Genomic DNA, 18892 nt, shown 5'->3' on the forward strand with positions numbered 1-18892 from the left:
GAGTTTTCTCTGAAACGTTGCATTGTTCATTCTCACTGTAACCACCTGTGCACTGATTTGAGCAAAGGGAGGAGCTCTGTATTTTCAAATCATCTTCCCAGTAAATGTACACCCTGTGGACCATGACTTTCACTGCCCGATATAGGAGGCATGTGGAGCCACTCAAACTCATCTTTTCAGACTGTTTAGGTTCTCCATTTCAATCATTCAGTATTAACAAAACCTCTCTATATTTTTACTGGTTCTGCACCTGATTTACACTAGATTGTGTAGAAATTCTGATAGTTTTGTTTTGGAATCTCTGTCTGACAAGCAGAGATGCTGTTTGCATTTGCAGTGTGTGTTTTCTGTATTAAATATGTGATCAGGGTTAGTATTTCCTGCAGAATTTCAGTGCCAGTGTTCCTGCTGTGGAAATGCTGGTGGCTGCAGTCCTGGACATCAGGACTGGCATTGTTGACCCTTGCCGGGTCAGTAGATTTTGGAGCGTATTTCTGAGTGTTTTCTGTGGGAATGTGACATCTATGTTTAAAACACCTTTAGTTTCAGTTTATGTCATTACGGATTGTGCATGTGTCCCTACCTGTATTTGCCCATGGAAACAGTTTAGCTGATCCTTTCCTCCACTTCTGGAGCTGCAGCACAGCCCTGGCTTTGTGCTGTGATTCATGCCCATTTCTTGCCTTCTGGATTTCACAAAAATGATGACTCAGTTCAGAATCTGCCCCCAGGGTGTATAAATGCTGTTATGAACATGCCTGTCAAATGTGGGCTGACAATGTGAACTCGTGTTTGTCATACTGGAAGTGGAAGCAGGACTTGATGTGGGACAGAGCAGAAATAAAGGTTTTTCACTGCTGTAAAGTCATTATGAAATCAGGAGAAAAACAAGTTCTTCTTAATTTTTCAGATTTTATAGTTGCTATTGAAATATTAAATAACCTGTGTTATCTAATTTGTAGGGAAGGATATTATTATCACGACTTGTTCCTACAGAAAGAAACCTCTTGTGCTGTTGATATACTGCATTCATACTAATATGCATTTATATTAATGTGCATTAAAGTGTTTATTTGTTTTTATAGTGCACATTTTCACTGATACAACTCTATACATATTGCTCTCAGCAGGTAGCTGTGAGCTTCATAACAACGCAATAAAATCAGTTTATTTTGTGAGACCTCTAAATGTTCTTTTTGGTAGTCCAAAGTTATGCATCACTGTATTCTGTAATTTTTTTTCAACACATTATTTTCATCAGTCTAGGGATTCTTTATTTGTTTCAACAGCTAATCCGACTCTTTTGTTTCCTTTTTTTTTTTTTTTCAATTTAAGCTCATTACTATTCACAGTGAATGTGCAAAAAGGCTCCATCAGTTAAGGTGGACAAATATTTTTGGTAAAGAAAGCTCTCTCAACAAAAACTTAATTTTTAATCCTTAGTAGAAATCTTTCACTGTTACCAAAATGGTTATATATTTATGAAAGCACTACAAAACATCTTATTTTTATTGAATGTCTGTTTTAAAACCATACATATCTGGTGTTACCTAATTTTTGTTTACTGTGTATTGTGTCTGTGTGTGAAGAAACAGATTTTTCAGACTAAAAATAATCTGCATCATTTTGAAGGGCGGGAAACTTAATCAGAAGTGGGCCCAGTTACCCCAAATTATTTCTCTTTCTACTCCCTTACCCCCCTCATGGCAGCTGTTCATCTTCTGTTCATTTGAGTGCCTTTCTGAGCAGTGGCCCCCACCTGTGTCCTTACCTGTCACTTTTTTTTGGAACAGCTTCAGGCCCTCCTGCAGATCTGGCCCAAGCTGCTGCCCAGGGAGGCGTTGGAGCTGCTGGATTTCAATTACCCCGACCAGTACGTCAGGGAATATGCAGTGGGGTGTTTGAGGCAGATGAGGTAGGTGAGGGCTTCTGGGGTTTTAGACTTCGTTCTGTTTGCTCACAGGATAAAACAGCCCCAGGAGGAAAGAGCTGCACACACTGCCTGCCATGAGTAGGTGGCCAAATAAAGCAGTCTGATTCCTGGATAGGCTCACTGGCAGCTAAATGAAGCCACCTTATTCTGACATCTTCTAGGAAATGATGGTTATTTTCCATGTTGCAAGGAGAACACCAGTGCACCTTTATCCCAGAGAGGACTGGGTGTTCATCCCTTGACAGTGAGAAACTCTGAGAGAAATGTTTTAATAACAAAGGGAGAAATATTCCTGGAGTCAAATACTGTAACACCTGGCACCCAGCCACCTCCACTCTGGCTGTACCATTTAATAGGAATGTGAATTGCAGCCTGTAATAAATAATGAGAGAATTACTGATTTGGTTCTGATTCACAGGAGCCTTCGTTCTCTGCAGTTCTTCCCTTATTGCATTTCATTTGCTCTCCACTGTAACCTAGGGCAGGACTTGTGTAACATTATCATTACTGCGCATTTCCTGTCCTTGAATTCTCAGTTCTCTGTGGTGAATAGTTTAGTGATTAATTTTTAATGGTCAAGGATGGACTCTTGGGGTAAAAAAAAAAAAAAAAAAAATTATTTTGACTTCTTTCAAATCCAAACAAGGAATTTGGCTGCTGGGCTATCCTAAGAATGCATCTGGAATTATTTCCATCTGGATGTTGCACTAAGCTTTGTGTTGTCCTTCTCTGTGTGATGGAAAAATTGGGAGACACTCTTGATATTGAACCAAATCCTGTCACTGTTGGGTTTTTCATAGCACCTGGAGTATCAGTAATCTAGCTACTCTCTTACTAACTGCTTTTATGTACCTCATTCTAGTGATGAAGAGCTCTCTCAGTATCTTCTCCAACTTGTGCAAGTCCTGAAGTATGAACCTTTTCTGGATTGTGCCCTCTCCAGATTTCTCCTGGAAAGAGCACTCGGGAATAGGAGAATAGGACAGATGTTGTTCTGGCACCTAAGGTAGGAGATTTCCTTTCATCTTTCTGAAACTTGTGCCTGATTGGACTTTCAAATGTGATTTCTTGAGGATTTTTCTAAATGAGCCATTCTCATAGTGCCCCACAACTCCTCTTTTTTTTTTTTTTTTTTTTTTTTTTTTTTTTTTTTTTTTTTTTTGATAGATCAGACCTCTTATTAGAAGTAAATTAGAGTGGTCTGTAGTCTACCCTTGGATGAAAACATTCCAAACTGCATTCAGCTCTGACTACCTGATGAGTTAGGTTTGTAAATACCTCTAGTATTTGTTTTGACTATGAGTGCTGTAAAAGCACAATATTTGTACCTCACAGTTGGGAAAAACTATTATTGTTGCAAGTCTAACAGAAAATAAAAGCTGTTCCCTGTGTTCTTGCTACTTTGGATGAACAGTTTCATGAATGGCAGAAGCCTTGCAGAATGGACTGGAATAGGTTGGATAGGTTCATTCTGTCTTTAGAACACAATTAATATTAGTATTTCTAGTTAAAAAGAGTGAGTGTGACATTAAAATGTTTTGAAGGATAGTCAGCTCTGATACAAAGTTCAGTGGTTTATTTCAAAGTGTTCTCCTTCAGGCAAATTGGGCTTTTCCCTAACAAAGGTTGGAGAATGTGTGGTTTGAAGTCAGCCCTTCAGTGACTTTGCAGTGCTGCTCTGAGTAGAAGGGGGTTCTAAAGCAGGTGTGCAGTCACCTCCTCTTGAGATGAGCACTGCTGCCCCAGAGCAGTCCTGGCCCTTGAAACAAGGATCCTGCATCCCAACTGGCCTGTCCTCGTCATCTGCAGCATAGAGGGGTTCTGGCATTGCCTAAGAAATCCGGATTTTTGTTTCAGCTATGCGACCATTTAACGTTTGATGTGACCATGAGGTGTTTTAATGTTTGTTCTGGGGTTTTTGAGGGACTGGAATGATGCAGTTGCATAAATGCTGTAGTCTGATGAGCAGCTTTTGCCCCTTGCAGGTCAGAGGTTCACATCCCCGCTGTGTCGGTGCAGTTTGGTTTGATACTGGAGGCTTACTGCAGGGGGAGCGTGGCTCATATGAAGGTGCTGGCTAAACAGGTAGGGACTTCCCTTTGCCCTCATCCTGACCTGTCCAAGCCTGGAACTCCCATCCTTGTTCCATTGCTCCTGGGAGGGGATATTGGCTGCCTTGACAGAGTTGGGCAGTGCGGAGGAGAAGGAGGCATGAGTGACACAGAATTGAAAGGGCTGAGTGGTGGAGCAGCCTCCGTGGCACAGAAGGTAGGCAGGGCTGTGTGGCCTCAGGAGCTAGTTTTGCAGTGCTCTAAGACTTGTGAGACACCTTCAGCACTGTCTGTGTGTTCTGGACGCAACAGAGACTCTCTGGATTAAATAGAGAAGGGCTTCTGTGCATTTGAAGTTGTTCTCCCCGTAAGGGTGGCTTGTTCTAAATTTTACGTAGACTACTCCAGGACTACTTCCTGCAGCTTTGGCTTTTGTTAAAAGGTGTTGCAAATCACCCAAATACTCATTTTAGTGTTAACATAGATCTGTCATTTACACACACACACTAACACACACAAAGAGAGAACAAAGGAGAGATATATTTGCTTTTAAATACTCTAATAAGCACGAGAAGTTTGCTTCTGAAAGCTCTAATAATTGTATCAGCAGATCATTAAGCAATATTCACAAATCATGTTTGAAGTCTCTAATGCAGTTTTAGTGAGTTAATTTAGATTATGATCTTAAAAATATTTGAAAAAATGGTCTCTCTTTGCAGTTAAAGTATTTACTGTATCAGGCCAGAGAGCTTGACTCAGTGGATGAGTAACTGATGGTGGTGTTTGTCTGCATTGAAACTGCTTTGGGAGCACATGGAACAGGGATGTTCTGTTGTGCTCTTTATTGCTGCAGCTCACAGGACATGGAAAAGACCATCTCTTCCATGTGTGCTCATTAACATTGTCAAAATCATGAAAAGAGTAGGTGGTGAAATGCTTTAAGCAATAGACATAAGGTCAGTAAAGTTTTTGTGCTCTTTACAGGAAGCAAATGTCAGTACAATCAAAGAAGGGGCAAAAAAATTCCCAACTGTGCAAACACGGAAGAAATTCAAAGTAGAAATACTTCAAAAAGTTCCTGTTTGTACAACACAGGTTCCATTTTGTTCCCTTGTCACTGATGTTTGTACAGCTCCTAGAATAGTGGAAAAGCAGAGCGCTTTTGGTTTTGACAGATGGCTGACCTGGCAGCTCTCCACTGCCCAGTTTTATAATCAAACTCCATACAATTTCCACAGCATCCTGCCTGGCAGGGTTCAGGCTGTGGGAGGGGTGAGTTTTGACTCAGCACCTTGTAAGCCAGGCTGAAGCTTCCTTGTATAGAAAAGAGCTTTCATAGTTATTACATTGCTGTTGTTTGCTAGAGAATCTGTGTATTGTCCAGCACCCTACTGGTGCAAACACAGCTGATTGTTAGAACTATTTGGTCAAAAATTACTTAGATATAGAAGCTGTATTTGCTGTATGTGCTGTCTAGGTTTCTTGAAGGGCTTCGCTCTGTCAGTGTTACACATTTACATCACCAGTTTCCTTAAAGATTTTGGAACAGTAAAAAACTTTACAAAACAGAAAGGGGAAAAGCAGTTAAACCCACCTGTATTATTGCAAATAATTGCCTTGACTTTTTACACATTTCTAAGGTAAAAACTTTGCTTAGTTAAGATGCTATGATTTCAAACGCTTCAGCCAATTAAAGCTTTGTGTTCTGCCTGACTTCAGCAGGATTTTAATGATACATATTTAAGACTTTGCTCTGTGAAAATTGTCTGCAAGTGGTCATGTGGCTGTGCCTTGTTGGATGCAACTTAATGTGAACAGGGAAGTATCTGCATCCACAGCTCATCTTGAGTAATGTCTCAGTTTGTTAGAGTATGAAATCATCAGTATTTCTGTTATTTCAGTATACCATGGGGCACCTATGTTATGGGCTTTGTTGAAATAGGGAACTACAAATTGTACTTTGAAGAAGGAATTTGTGTTAATGTGTCATGCATTAAAATGCCTCATTCATATTTTTGGAAATGTGAAGTCATGCTTTTAAAAGGGACTCAAAGCTTAGGAGTGTCAGTGTCGTCAGTGTCTCTGTTAATTATGAAAATGATATTTCTGAAACACGAGAATTTCCTTCCGTTATTTCTAATTCTAAGAAGTTGTAGATTTATTCAATACTTGATTTTGTTGTGAAATGGGATTTCACATTATATTACATCTCAAATCAGAGCAATAACTCTTATTGATAAAATATCTCTTTCAGGTGGAAGCCCTCAATAAAATGAAGACATTAAACAGTCTAATTAAGCTGAATGCCATGAAGCAAAGCAAAGCAAAAGGCAAAGATGCAATGCATACGTGTTTGAAACAAAATGCTTACAGAGAAGCACTTTCTGACCTCCAGTCTCCTCTGAATCCTTCTGTTATACTCTCAGAATTGCAGTAAGTGAAAAATGAGCACAATTTCACTGTAGCTTTGCATGGAAACAGTAGAGCAGGAGCACATTTGTGTCTCAGCTTTCTCTGGCTGCATTGTTCAGCATGTGCTGCCACAGGGAACTTCTCCTGTAGTGACAGAAGCTCTGCTGGGCATCTTCTCAAGTTAAGATATCAGTTAAAGTAGATGGTTTTTGTGATCCCCCATGAAACTTAATACTGTTTTAGTCAATGCATCACCATGGCTAAACATATTTAAATGTAAGCCTAAAAGTGAATTCAACTGCATTTCTAGCTTCTGTTTTTAACAATGAGCACAAAGATCACTCAAACTTTTCACAGCACTTAAATATAAAGTTAAAAATTGATGGGAAAAGATATGAATAAAACAATTTTCTCTGAAAATTAGGGTGCATGATTTAAGCAGGAGAGATACATTCACCAGTCAGTATCAAATACACTGCACATGTACCAAATGTGTCCATAGCTTGGTGAGTGGCATAACAGCAGAATGAAAGCTGAGAGAGCATTTAAGTAATTCCAGACTGGAAGTCTACATGTTCTCTTATGTTCTGAACATCTGAATGTTTAGATCCTTTCAGTGAGTTACTCCTGTTTGACTCAAACTTTTGTTCTTTTCTTCTAGTGTTGAGAAGTGTAGGTATATGGATTCTAAAATGAAGCCTCTCTGGATAGTGTACAACAACAAAATGTTTGGAGGAGATCTTGTGGGGATCATCTTTAAAAACGGTGATGGTAAGCAATGCTAGAAACTTTCCATTTTTCCTTTTCCTTCTTCGTTGGCATGTTTGCACTTGAGCTGTATTATTCTGTATTGCCATAGTGTTAACATGGATTACTCTGATATCAGTAAACAAATTAAGCATCTTCTGACTGAGTTTCAAAGCACAGACTCTGCCAGTCAGGGCGATGTAATTATGATTAATACCACTTTAACCCTTAGGATGGTGAGTATTTTTAGATCCCTTTTTCTGAAGGCCTTGGAAACTTGAGGAAGTTAGTGAGGAGTTGAGGCAGAGGTGTCACCTTTCATTGCAGATCTCCGACAGGACATGTTGACACTCCAGATTCTGCGCCTGATGGACATTCTGTGGAAAGAGGCTGGCCTGGATCTCCGGTAAGGATCTCCTGAGGGCTGGTTTGTTTGGATGGAGGGTCTGCTTCCAGAAATAAAGCTTTCCTGTTTTTAGCTCCTTCCCCACTGTCCTCTTTCTACACATCTGTCAGGGTGCCCAGGGGTTTCAGCTGTCACAGCCAAGGTGAGCAGGCAGTGGGAGGCATTACCTTCTCTCCTCGCTGCTGTGAGCAGAGCTCTCATTGCTGCTCACACCAGCACTTACAGCCCCTGGGAACATCTGCAGCTCTGAAGTCACTTTCTCTTGAAGTCTCTTGCAAAGGAACTTTCTTACTTTTGTATGCTTGATAAGGTAAACATGACTTCTTTGAACAAATGCTGGAACATTCCTAAGAGCAACCATATCAGTCATTGCTCAGTGATATCACACAACCCTCTAGTACATGGGAAACTTTTCCACCCAAATTTGTGAACCAGTTTTAGGTAATATGATTCACAAATTCTAGTTGCACTTGAGGAAAGTAGTCCTAAAGAAGGTACTGGATGTCACATTATTAGAAACCATTTTTAGCCATAAATTAAATTTTGTATGCCTCTGCAAGGAGCTGTAATCCTCTGTGTTTAAATGGTGTTTACAAGTGTAGAAGTACTTCTATTTAAATATTGCCTGAAATACTTCATTTCAATTCTTGGAGTTCTTTTGAAATTTTTTATGGTTCAAATATAGTAGTGGGAACTACATAAGGTATGTAACATCAGCAAAGGTAAGTAAAATCATCAACTTCTTACTTAGAATGCTTAAGAAAGGGTGGGAATATGAATTACAAATTGTTTCTGGAAAGGTACATTTTTGATAACAGTGTGTGAACACTGTTGAACACTGACTTGAGGAAACCTTAGGTCATTTATGTCATTGTAAATTGGCTGTGAGGAGGCTGATCCAGCATTTGGGGGCAAGGACAGCCTCTGGCAGCTGTGGAATCCCAGATGAGACATTCCTCAGTAGCTGTGTTCCCAGAAGCTGTTTGTGGTTCCAGCATGGGCCACACACCATGCCTAGCAAACAGGAATAGTGATTGGAATCATCAAGTATGCTTTTCCTGACTAAGGCATTTTTTTTAAGTGCAACAAAGGAAAACCAAAAAGTAGCTCTCATGTCCAAGATTTTTCTTAAAACTCTGCAAGGAAAAAAAAGTAGAAAGGGGAAGTTCCTAGTGTGAATTGAAGTTCTATATTTGGCCTCTTCAATTTGTTTGCTTAACTGGAAACATCTTCCTTCCATTCATCCTGTCATAGTGACCATTATAAAATAAAATCCTGGGATTGAGGCAGGGTCACAGTTCAGTGTCTGTCAATGAGATTAATCAGGCGCTTGCCAAGAGAAGGCTCTGAAATGATCTGCCTTGGGAACAGAACTGGACAAAACAGCACTCAGAACACCCAGAGCAGGAGAGCACAGCCATGAGTGGGAGGCTTTGGCACCTCTGTGTTCATGGCCTGCATCTCTCTCAAGAAGAGACAACTCCAGAATCAGTGGTGGAGTGAGTTCTTTGTCACATTCATGAGTCAGGACTCAGTGGTTACTTTTTGCTTGCCTGAGAGGCATGGTCTCAGCTGAAAAAGTAGTGTCAAAGAGCTGCTTTCCTGAAAAATACAGTGTCATGTGCCCATACCAATGAGTGCAGCCTTTACTTCTTGCCCTGTATCATCCTTAGTTTCCTTGAAGTTATTTCCATTTGTGGATGCACAATGGATTTTGCACTTCTCAAGTTTTTTCCATTGCAGAGAATATGGTAACTGCAGCCAAGTAAAAGCAGGGCTTCTCACTCGTGCCAGCAGTGTCAGAGCAGCTCTTGCTGCTGCCTCACCCCATCAGTCATGTTTTGCCACAAGCAGATTGTCCAGTTGCCACAAGGCATGGATCAAACAGCAGCCAATGCACCAGAGCTGGGGACAGGATCAGTTCCCTTCTAATTGCACTGCAGTCCACTGTCAGTTCTTTAGCAGTGATTTAAAATGAAACATGAGCTCAGTCTGTGTCTAAAGCAAGCACGATATTCCTGGTGGGGCTTCTCAGATCTAGAGAGGAAGGCCAAATATGTTGATTCTGAGAGCTGAAGTAGGAGAAATATTTGTTTGCTTAACTGCCAACTAATTTGTCTCATGAGTGACAAACAGGGCAGGGTGTGTATCAGAGGGGACACTTGTGTGCAGGAGGATGGCACCATGTGCTCCTGTAGTTCCTTCACCCTGGGCTCTTCCCACATGTGCACAGCTGAGGAAAGCCTGGGGTGTAGGATGGATCTGCTTCCCAGAGCAGGACCAACACCCAGACAAACACTGACACTTAGAGGAGTCTGCCTCGTGTCAGTTCACCTAAAACACCATCCAAGTAGCAGAGAGAAACGAACAAAGCAAAAAGTATATTATTTTTTTAGTTAATCCCCACACCTTAATTTCTAAGGCAAATTCTTGTACCTGAACACTGAGCAGGAAATAGATGGCCTATTACAAATACATGATACAGCAGAGGAGCACAACATCTGTCTTGCCAAGGATGCTCTTGGGTCTGTGGTGCTACACCTCTCAAGAAAATCCTTGCCTCAGAAAGTGTTTGGGCTGCTTTACCTCAGTTATAGCATCAAAGTTGTGTTAGTGGAGAAACGAGTAAAGTAACAGCAACAGAAAATCATGAATTTGAGGAGTTTGATCTATGCCAAGTCACTTTTGCTGTGGTAAAGTGCCATGAAAGTATTTAATACCTGGTTATTTTTTGACCAGATACAGGACATTCTCCAACACACTTCTTTGTTTCAGTGCCTGTTTATAGGAGGTTTTCGTTTTCGTCTCCCTTACATGTGTGAGATCTGAGGTTAATGGCTGCATATGAGTGAAATGAAAAATTACCCATGTACTGAAAAATGTATTTGTTACAACTATTAAACATTTTTAAAGTATTGGACCTGAAGTTACAGAGAATGTGTTGATAAATGACCAGTATTTTGTGTGTGTTTGGAAGGGCAATGCTTTGGTGCATTAAACACATGAAATAAAGAACAGATTTAAATGAGAGAAGAGAATTTTCTATCCTACCCAGGGTTTCAGTATTGATCTGCCCATGGCTTTTGCTGGCTTTCAAAAGCTGGGAGCATATCCTGCTGACAGATGCTGAAGTCAGAAAGACCAGGATGAGATGGAAAGGGCCCAGAGGATTTGTCCCTAACTTGACTCCTGTCAAAGTGTCTCTGTGACGAGGATGTTTTTTCCTGCAGTTGTAAGCACACAGCCCTCCAGGGGCTGCAGGCTTTCATCATGGCTTGCTTTTGAAGGGGAAGCTGTTGGCCGTGTGCCCGGCTCGGCCGCGAGCAGGGTGGGTTGCAGTGCCGGGGAAGGAGGCCAGCGTGCACTTTAACCTGGCCAGCTTTGGCTCCCGTTTGTGCTGTGCTGATAAGGATGGGCAGAGCTTCCCCGTGCCCAGGGGCAATGCCAGCCACCCTCCTGCTCCTGGAGAGCCCTGCTCTGGGGAGAGGGCTGGGAATGGGCAGGGCTCAGCATAGAAACGGGAACAACCTTCCAAGCCTGCACTTCTGCTGTTGTTTTCAAGTTGAGTGCTCTTGAAATACCCTGTTGAATTTGGTTTTCAGTGCAGTTTGTTGCCAGTAGGGAAGAACCCCAGCCTATATCGATAGTGCTTCTGATGCCTTAGCATTTTAGCTTTTATATTTTTCAAATCCTGTACTTCTTTAGTACAGGATCTATATAGCTTTAAAGTCCAAATGGAGTGTTAGTTACTGTCTTCACACTTTGGTCAGACACAACAATCCCTCTGGGCCTGAAGCTTAAGGATATCTCACTGTCTCAGGCTCCAAAAGTATAAACAGAAAGTGAATTGGGGGGAGCAAACTGGGGGTAAATGACTTCATTACCTGAAGCTTTAATTGGAGCATTAACCCCTGATATGCAAATGGACCAAACTCAGAATTGTCTGAAAAACTCGTGACCATCGTCCACCTTGGGTGCAGCCTCTGGGAGGCTCTGAGTGCCCAAGGTGCATCTGTTGGAGGCCTTTAATAAACACCCACTTTATTCTCTGAATCTTGTCCAGCCCCTGCTCTAGGGAGCCACTCCAAGGCATCAGTACTTGCACTACTTCAGTTGTGTTATCCCTTTGGTGGTGGAACTGCTCAGGTCCCTGATAGCTATTAGGCAAAAAAGTTGTGTTTATTTTTGTAAGGAATTTTATTTCTTTTTCTTCCATGGCTTGGGGTAATAGGCTGTGTCAGTTAAGAGATATGGTTATACTTTGTAGCAATCAAACTTAATATCTTATATTAAACTTATATATATATATATAAAATATATAGTTTTATATATAAATACTAATTACAGCTTCACCAGCAGTATTTTTTCTTTATGTATATATCTATATATATGTCTATATATCTGAAGTCACACACATCAATTTTAATATGTCCTGCAATTGTTTTATACAGCTCTGTAAGTCAGTGAGTGCTGGTCTAAACCTTGTGTGCTGCAGTGTAGATTTTTGTTGGTATTCATTCTCTTACCATGGAACATAACCACAGTTGAGATAATATTCTTGGCCTGAGCTGCCTGGCACAAGAGCAGACACCTCAGTTTGTGATGCATTGCCTTTGAAAAGTTTGCTCTAAAGTTTCCATTGCACATCCTGAGCTCCCATCTCGTGGGGTGTTGCCATTCTGTTTAGCTTTTTAAGCATCTGGAGGGAGGAAATGTATTGGAAAAAAACACACTTAGCTATTTATACACATCTCCCTTGATTTCCATCTTTAGCTGTGTCTCATTGTAATGCAGTGACGTGGTATAAGGTATTTTCACTGGTCACAGTGTGTGAATGCTCAGGTGTGTTCTCAGGTACCAAGCCAGTTAAGAGATGTATTCCTGTTTTCCATTGGGTTTCTATGCTTCAGTTTAGTAAGAGCTGGCAAACATTCTTTATCTTAATATTTAGAAGTATTTCTAGCATTTTCCTTTGAAGTAGGAGGAAGGTGGAAAAGGATAAGATCCTCTTTAGTATTTCCAGCAATAATTTATGGGGAGTGAACTGGAGTATGTCAGGGTCTGTCCGGGCAGGAACTCACAAATGCAGGCACAGGGCTCCCTCTGTGGCTCATCCGGGAAATTACAAGAAAACTGGGTTCCAGTAAAAAGGGAAAACTAGGCTTTTAAAAATGTCTCTCCTTTTTACATCTATGTGCAAAATAGGAAAAATGAACGTTTTAAATGTATTGCTGGTCTTTTACCTTTACAGCAGTTCCTGTATGGTACCCTTTGAGGGTTTGCTGTTCACATGAATATTCAGCCATCTTCAAAAATTGAGTACACCAAAGAAACATTTTGCTGTTTGAGGTTCTGACATGATTCTGTGTTTCCTTGCAGGATATTGCCCTATGGCTGTTTAGCAACTGGAGATCACTCTGGCCTCATTGAGGCTGTTTCTAGTTCAGAAACCATTGCTGACATTCAGTTAAACAGCAGCAACGTTGCTGCAGCTGCTGCCTTCAACAAGGACGCGCTCTTGAACTGGCTGAAGGAATACAATTCAGGGTAATTCCTACTGTTATTCTCTCACCTATAGTATAAGCTACAAAATTCCTTTGAAGTTTCACTTTCAGTGTTGAGCAAGGTGTGGTTTCTTGCTAAATGTTTTTCTGGTGTGTCAAATTCTGCCTGAGATTCATGGTACCCTTGGGCCTGGCATTTGCAGCATTTTGGCTGTGTGCTGTTGAGTAAGTTACATTAAATTTGGCAGCACAAACAAACCCAAGAAAACTACGTGGGTCTCAAGCCTTGATGTTGCCTTTACAGTATTTTTTGTCAAGTAATTCTGGTTTTACAGCATCCTAATGGACTTCTGGTCTAAACAAGCAAAAATCCTTTCTGAGGCCAAGGCATGACATGAATTCCAGCAGTGTGCACTAAAACAATTTTCTCTGTGGTTACAGAGAGGACTTGGATCGAGCCATTGAAGAATTTACTCTGTCTTGTGCTGGCTACTGTGTAGCTACATATGTGCTGGGAATCGGCGACAGACACAGTGACAATATCATGGTCAGGAAAAATGGGCAGGTAAAAATCCCTTCTGTGGGCAGAATGCCTTTTGTGTCCTTGGGGTGCAAGAGTTCTCTTGAGAACTTGTAATTGCTTTAGTGCCTTGGTGAAAGGAAAGCCACACATGGACAGAACTGATGTCTGTGGTTCACTGAGGGTTGGAGAGAGCTTCAAGGAAAGGAAATGTAATACTGGGGGAAGGACAGAGCAAAGCCTGCTCCACCAGCAACTCTGTATGGAAAGAGGCTGTTCTGTAGAGCTTTTACAGAACATCCAAGAGGCCTTTTAATGGTTCAGATTCATTGAATAAAAGTGTCTTAGGGTATCTTGCAAAAGACCATCCTTAAAAATCCATGAATTACATTTTGGAGCAGTGTCGTTTCCCCAGAGTGAGTCTGTGCAGCTCAGCCCTGCAGAAATGCTCAGTGTGGAACCCAGCACCAGCACAATGCTGTGCCCTCAGAATCGGGGGGAGCTCCTGAACATGTGTTTTCTTAAGTGTTACTCTCTAATGTAACTTGTCTGATTTAATTGAAATTATTCTGCCTAGAAAATCAGCGAGGGTTATAAATTGAGAGTTTTACAGATATTTGCAGTATTCTTTTAAGTTTGTACCTCCTGGGAGAAAGCTCCTGTGCCCTTATCCTCGATTCTAACATGGGGAGCTGCCACAGGGTCCTTCAGATTAACTTGGCTTTGCTGCCTTTTGCCTCTGTCCTTGGTTGTGATGATGCTGAGCTTCGTGGGCTCATCCTTGGGCTTGTTTTGTGTCTGATACTGCCACCAAGATGTTTCATGGCAGCAACAACTTCAACTGGAGCGAATCTTTTGCTGCAGTGGTCACTCATAAGTTCATGGGTGTTATTACTGATTGAAACCACAGATTTTGGAGTCACATCAGGATTTAACTGTTCTTGATACCAGCATCCTGTAGAGGTATTAGAAAAGTGACACATTTCACTGCAGAAATTATTTTTTACTTGTTTTTTGGTGTTTTGTTTTTTTAGCTCTTTCACATAGATTTTGGGCATATTCTCGGAAACTTTAAGTCCAAGTTTGGAATTAAAAGGGAACGGGTACCTTTCATACTCACCTATGATTTCATTCATGTTATTCAACAAGGAAAAACAGGGAACACTGAAAAATTTGGCCGGTGAGTGTTATTTTGATCTATTTGTAATTGAGATGATAATTCCCAGCATACCAGAATCTTACCTGGGGTTGGTTTGCTCATTTGCATTTGTGTGGAAGTATGCATTTACAGGATTGTCTGCTTCTCTCCCTGAGCTGGAATGTCAGATTACTTCAGAACCAGAAGCTGCAGCTCTGCAGTTGCTTTTGATCTCCCACAGCAGGAGGTAGTAGGTTCTGCTGGGCTCAGCTCTGGCTTCAGCAGCTCTGAGCTCTGCTGTTCAAGCAAGATGCAGCTCTGCCCTTAGGAACAGGCCCCCTTCTGCCCTTTCTGTCCATCAGGGCATGTTCATTGTGCTGCCCCTTGCTTGGATGTCTGGCCATGAGGGGCCATGTGCTCGTGATCCACCAGTTCAGTTTTGACCACGGAAGGAATTAGAAATGACAGCGATTAGAGGGACTGCAATAGAGCTTTGGCTTTTCCACTGTAGCCCACCATATGGGATCATCAGGGCATTCCACCTAACAGATTCTCAGGGAGGTGGGACCATGACCTGTGGCGCTTTTGTTCTTTCTGAAGAGCAGCTGGTGGTGTTTTGTACTGAGGGCTCGTTGGGGAGACATTGGATGTGTTTGTGAGAGTGCACTGGGGGTTCTGCAGGGATCTGTCTCCTCCCTGTGCTGTGTCCCACAGTGTGTATTTGTCAGAGCAGGGAGCAGGTTCTGGTTGCAGACATTTCCATGTGTTTAACTCCCTGCTGTGCTCCCTGTGTGTCGCACAGGTTCCGGCAGTACTGTGAGGAAGCCTACCTGATCCTGCGCAAGCACGGCAACCTATTTATTACCCTCTTTGCACTGATGCTGACTGCAGGGCTGCCAGAACTCACCTCTGTCAAGGACATCCAGTATCTCAAGGTGAAGTAAGAGCTATGCAGCTCAGCAGGACTCAGCATTTTTCCAGGATGTGATTTTTTTGATTCCGAGATTAATACATTTCTGTTGTTTTCCATTTCTCTCAAGACTTCCACACAGTTCTTGAAGTTTTCTTTTTCAGCTCTATAGAACAAGGTCTGTAGTCAGGCCTGGTGCACAAAGGATGAGTTCAGGATCCATGCATCTTAAATTGAGTCATCTCAGGGGTATTTTACATCCTGGCTCATGCACAAGCACAGACCTGGAAAGGTGAAAATGATTTGCTTCATTCTCTTTCAGTTTTATCTTTAAACCCAGGAAGATGTATTTAAACCAACTGATGTATTGCTCAGTGAGTAGTAAGCGAAAAAGTGTCAAAGGAGAACAAAAACACACTGTGGCTTGTGTTGAAAGGTGGTTTTAATGGTGCTTTTTAAAATTCCTAACAGTCCTTGTTTCCCTGTTGCCTTAGGACTCCCTTGCCTTAGGGAAGAGTGAGGAAGAAGCACTAAAACAGTTCAAGCAAAAGTTTGATGAAGCTCTGCGGGAAAGTTGGACTACTAAAGTGAACTGGATGGCTCACACTGTCAGAAAAGATTACAGGTCCTAGGAGATTCTGGCATTTGCACTAAGCTGAAGGTTACCTTGATGAGTGTTTGTAAAGGCTTTCTGTCGTACAGACCAACAGAACTTCAGGAAGTACTGGGACAACACTCTCAGGCACAGGGTGGTTCTTGGGGAGCCCCACACAGGGCCAGTAGTTGGACTCTGATCCTGAGGGGTCCCTTCCAACTCAGCACATTCTGTGATTCTGTGAACTGATCCAAAACAGGAAAGGAAACAACAGCGAAAACAAGTGGACTGAAATAATTCATGAGTCTTTTGCACTCTGCTTCTGAATGCTTGATTCCAAGACTGTCTCTACAGTTAGTGAACATCCTGGATAATCAATTCCTGCTGACTTTGCACGCTGAGAGCTACTAGGCATTTTAAAAAATTCTTTGGTACTTTATGGAGGTGTAAATATTCGTTTTTATACATTAGGGTAATATGCTCTAACATAGTCTCAGGAGGTTTGAAGACCTCTGACAGAACTGTTTTTTGTTTAAAGTTAGGACTTGAAGAGTAAATTTTTTTTATATATATTCTAATCTGGCTAAAAAATGAGCATATTGTGTATATTTTTCATGTGACCTCTGCCCTACTGGCACAGATGCATTAATTCTACTGTAAATAGCAGCCATGGTATCACTGTACTGCAGGGAGCTGCTGCATGTCTGTGCTGCTGCTGAAGGAAGAAGTAAAATTAAGGGAATGTGGAGGGTGGGAGAGACCTCTGACAGATGTGATGCAGCATCCAGATGTTCAGGGTTGCACAATTTTGTTCCTCTGACATAACACACAGAAGAAGCTCTTCAGAATGAGGAAGGTTAGGCCAATTCCAAACGTGCCTGAGAATCCCTCGTTGGTTACAGTCTCCCACTGAGCCTCTGGGGCTTTGCCTTCAGCTCCCAGAGAGGCACAATTTGGTTTGTTCCAGCAAGAAGCTCCTTCCAGTCTTACCCTGAAATTCCTATCTCAGATCAGTCCTTCCCTGCAAAATGTACTGACCTATGTAAGGGGTGTTTTCATTAAATATACTACACAAAGTGATTTTTAGAGCATACATACCAAAAACCTCAACTGGTTGGAGAAGCAAGAGTTTATGGGAAAAGCTCATCCCACAGAGCACCAATGCAGTCACTGATCTTCTCTTTGTATTTATTAAAAACTTGCAGTAATGTTGCTTTACCAAGATATATATTTTGAAGATGGTTGCTGAAGAAACTGGATTTGTTTTAATTTATTTGGTGAGGTACCAGGCTTTTAGGTGCTTAAATGGAGAGTAAATTTGTTACGTGCAATAGGGAACTGCTGGTTAAAAGATGTAACAAACTGTTCCTGAACATCAGCAAGAGAGGTTTAACTACTGCTTGTTCTCCGAGGAACACTGGGAGCTCTTGATTCTTGTGGACATTTGAAAGAGAATTAAACATGCATATTTACTTTTTGACTAAACACTTGTTCTGCATAGAAATGTCGGATGATGTAGGAATTTAATTAAAGTTGGTTTTACTTTGTTGAGAGTGTTCTATTTTTGTTGGTTTGGGGTTTCCTTGTTTATTTTAGAGGTTAAGAACTTACCTGAAGTCAGGATGGCATTCTGTGTAGGGCATTGATTCACTCGTCCTTACCCTATGGGCTTAATTGCCTGAAAAGGCTTCTCTCTCCAGAATATTCTAAAAGTAACAAGTGGTATGTAGGTTGGTTTTGTTGGGTTTAAGGTTGGGGTTTTTATATACAATATAGTAGCATTTAAAGTGTGTCATGTCATTTTTTTAAATTATTATTTCAACAGCAGATGGCAGGAAAATTTAAAAGAAACTACATTGCTGGTGACAGCTCTGAAAAAAGTGTAATGTCATCCTCAGGTAATTCACAGCATGAATATGAATAAGGAACCGTTCCTGGACATGTTTTATTTTTCTGTGAGGCAGAGCACTTGGAAATCTCTGGTCTTGTTGAGGGAGACATCAGCACTTTTCCAGCACTTTGAGGTGAATTTGGCAAGTGCACCTTGGCTGCCAGGACTGGTGTGCATGGACTGTGACAGGAGGAGCACGGTGGCATCATCATTTCCTGTATTTCCCTGCTCGAAGGGGGTTCCGTGTCCCACCCCAGGCTGTGCCTCAGGCTCCCCCTGCACCACTGCAGGTGAGAGCTGTGACCTCCAGCTGCAGGAACACCTTCCCTGCCTCCAGCACCACCGGGGCACTGCACGGAGCAAAGAGCTTCTGTGGTGGTTGAGGGGGTTTTGGATGCGACTTTAGTGCAGGTTTTAAGTATTTGAGATGGTGAGAAAATCCCATTGCCTCTATTCCTTGAGGAATACTTAGAGGTGATAAGGAAATGCCACTTCTGCTCAGTGTTTGTGCTGGTTAATAGCCCTTCAAAGGCTGTGTTGTGTTTGGTTGTCTTTACCTTCTCTATGTTTACTCTCGGTAATTAATTAACAAGAATGGGGAAAGGGCCGAGTTAAATGGTCTGGTTTTGTGTTTGACAGCAAAGACAATGAAGAATTTTTCTCCTGTGATCTTCAAACAGCTGAGAGGAGATCCCATCTCACAGGAACGCCTCCCAGGTTGAGCTCTCAGGGCTGAACCTGGCAGGAGGCAGCCTTTACCAGGTCACCAAAGCTGATTTTGTGAT

General features: G+C 41.7%; 1 protein-coding gene across 3 annotated transcripts in view; it reads left to right on the forward strand.

Annotated features, from left to right (window-relative positions):
• Positions 1-17767, forward strand: part of PIK3CB (phosphatidylinositol-4,5-bisphosphate 3-kinase catalytic subunit beta) — a 96174-nt gene extending 78407 nt beyond the window's left edge. For all 3 annotated transcript variants that reach the window (XM_063407810.1, XM_063407813.1, XM_063407811.1), the window contains 11 exons: positions 1794-1915; positions 2796-2939; positions 3919-4018; positions 6239-6417; positions 7058-7167; positions 7471-7549; positions 12929-13096; positions 13495-13618; positions 14608-14753; positions 15514-15646; positions 16116-17767. In XM_063407810.1, coding sequence (XP_063263880.1) covers positions 1794-1915; positions 2796-2939; positions 3919-4018; positions 6239-6417; positions 7058-7167; positions 7471-7549; positions 12929-13096; positions 13495-13618; positions 14608-14753; positions 15514-15646; positions 16116-16253 — 1443 coding nt within the window. In that variant the 3' untranslated portion in view covers positions 16254-17767. The remainder of the gene's footprint in view (positions 1-1793; positions 1916-2795; positions 2940-3918; positions 4019-6238; positions 6418-7057; positions 7168-7470; positions 7550-12928; positions 13097-13494; positions 13619-14607; positions 14754-15513; positions 15647-16115) is intronic.
• The last annotated feature ends 1125 nt before the right edge of the window (positions 17768-18892 follow it).

This window comes from Prinia subflava, chromosome 11 (assembly GCF_021018805.1).
Source record: "Prinia subflava isolate CZ2003 ecotype Zambia chromosome 11, Cam_Psub_1.2, whole genome shotgun sequence".
Classification (NCBI taxonomy): domain Eukaryota; kingdom Metazoa; phylum Chordata; class Aves; order Passeriformes; family Cisticolidae; genus Prinia; species Prinia subflava.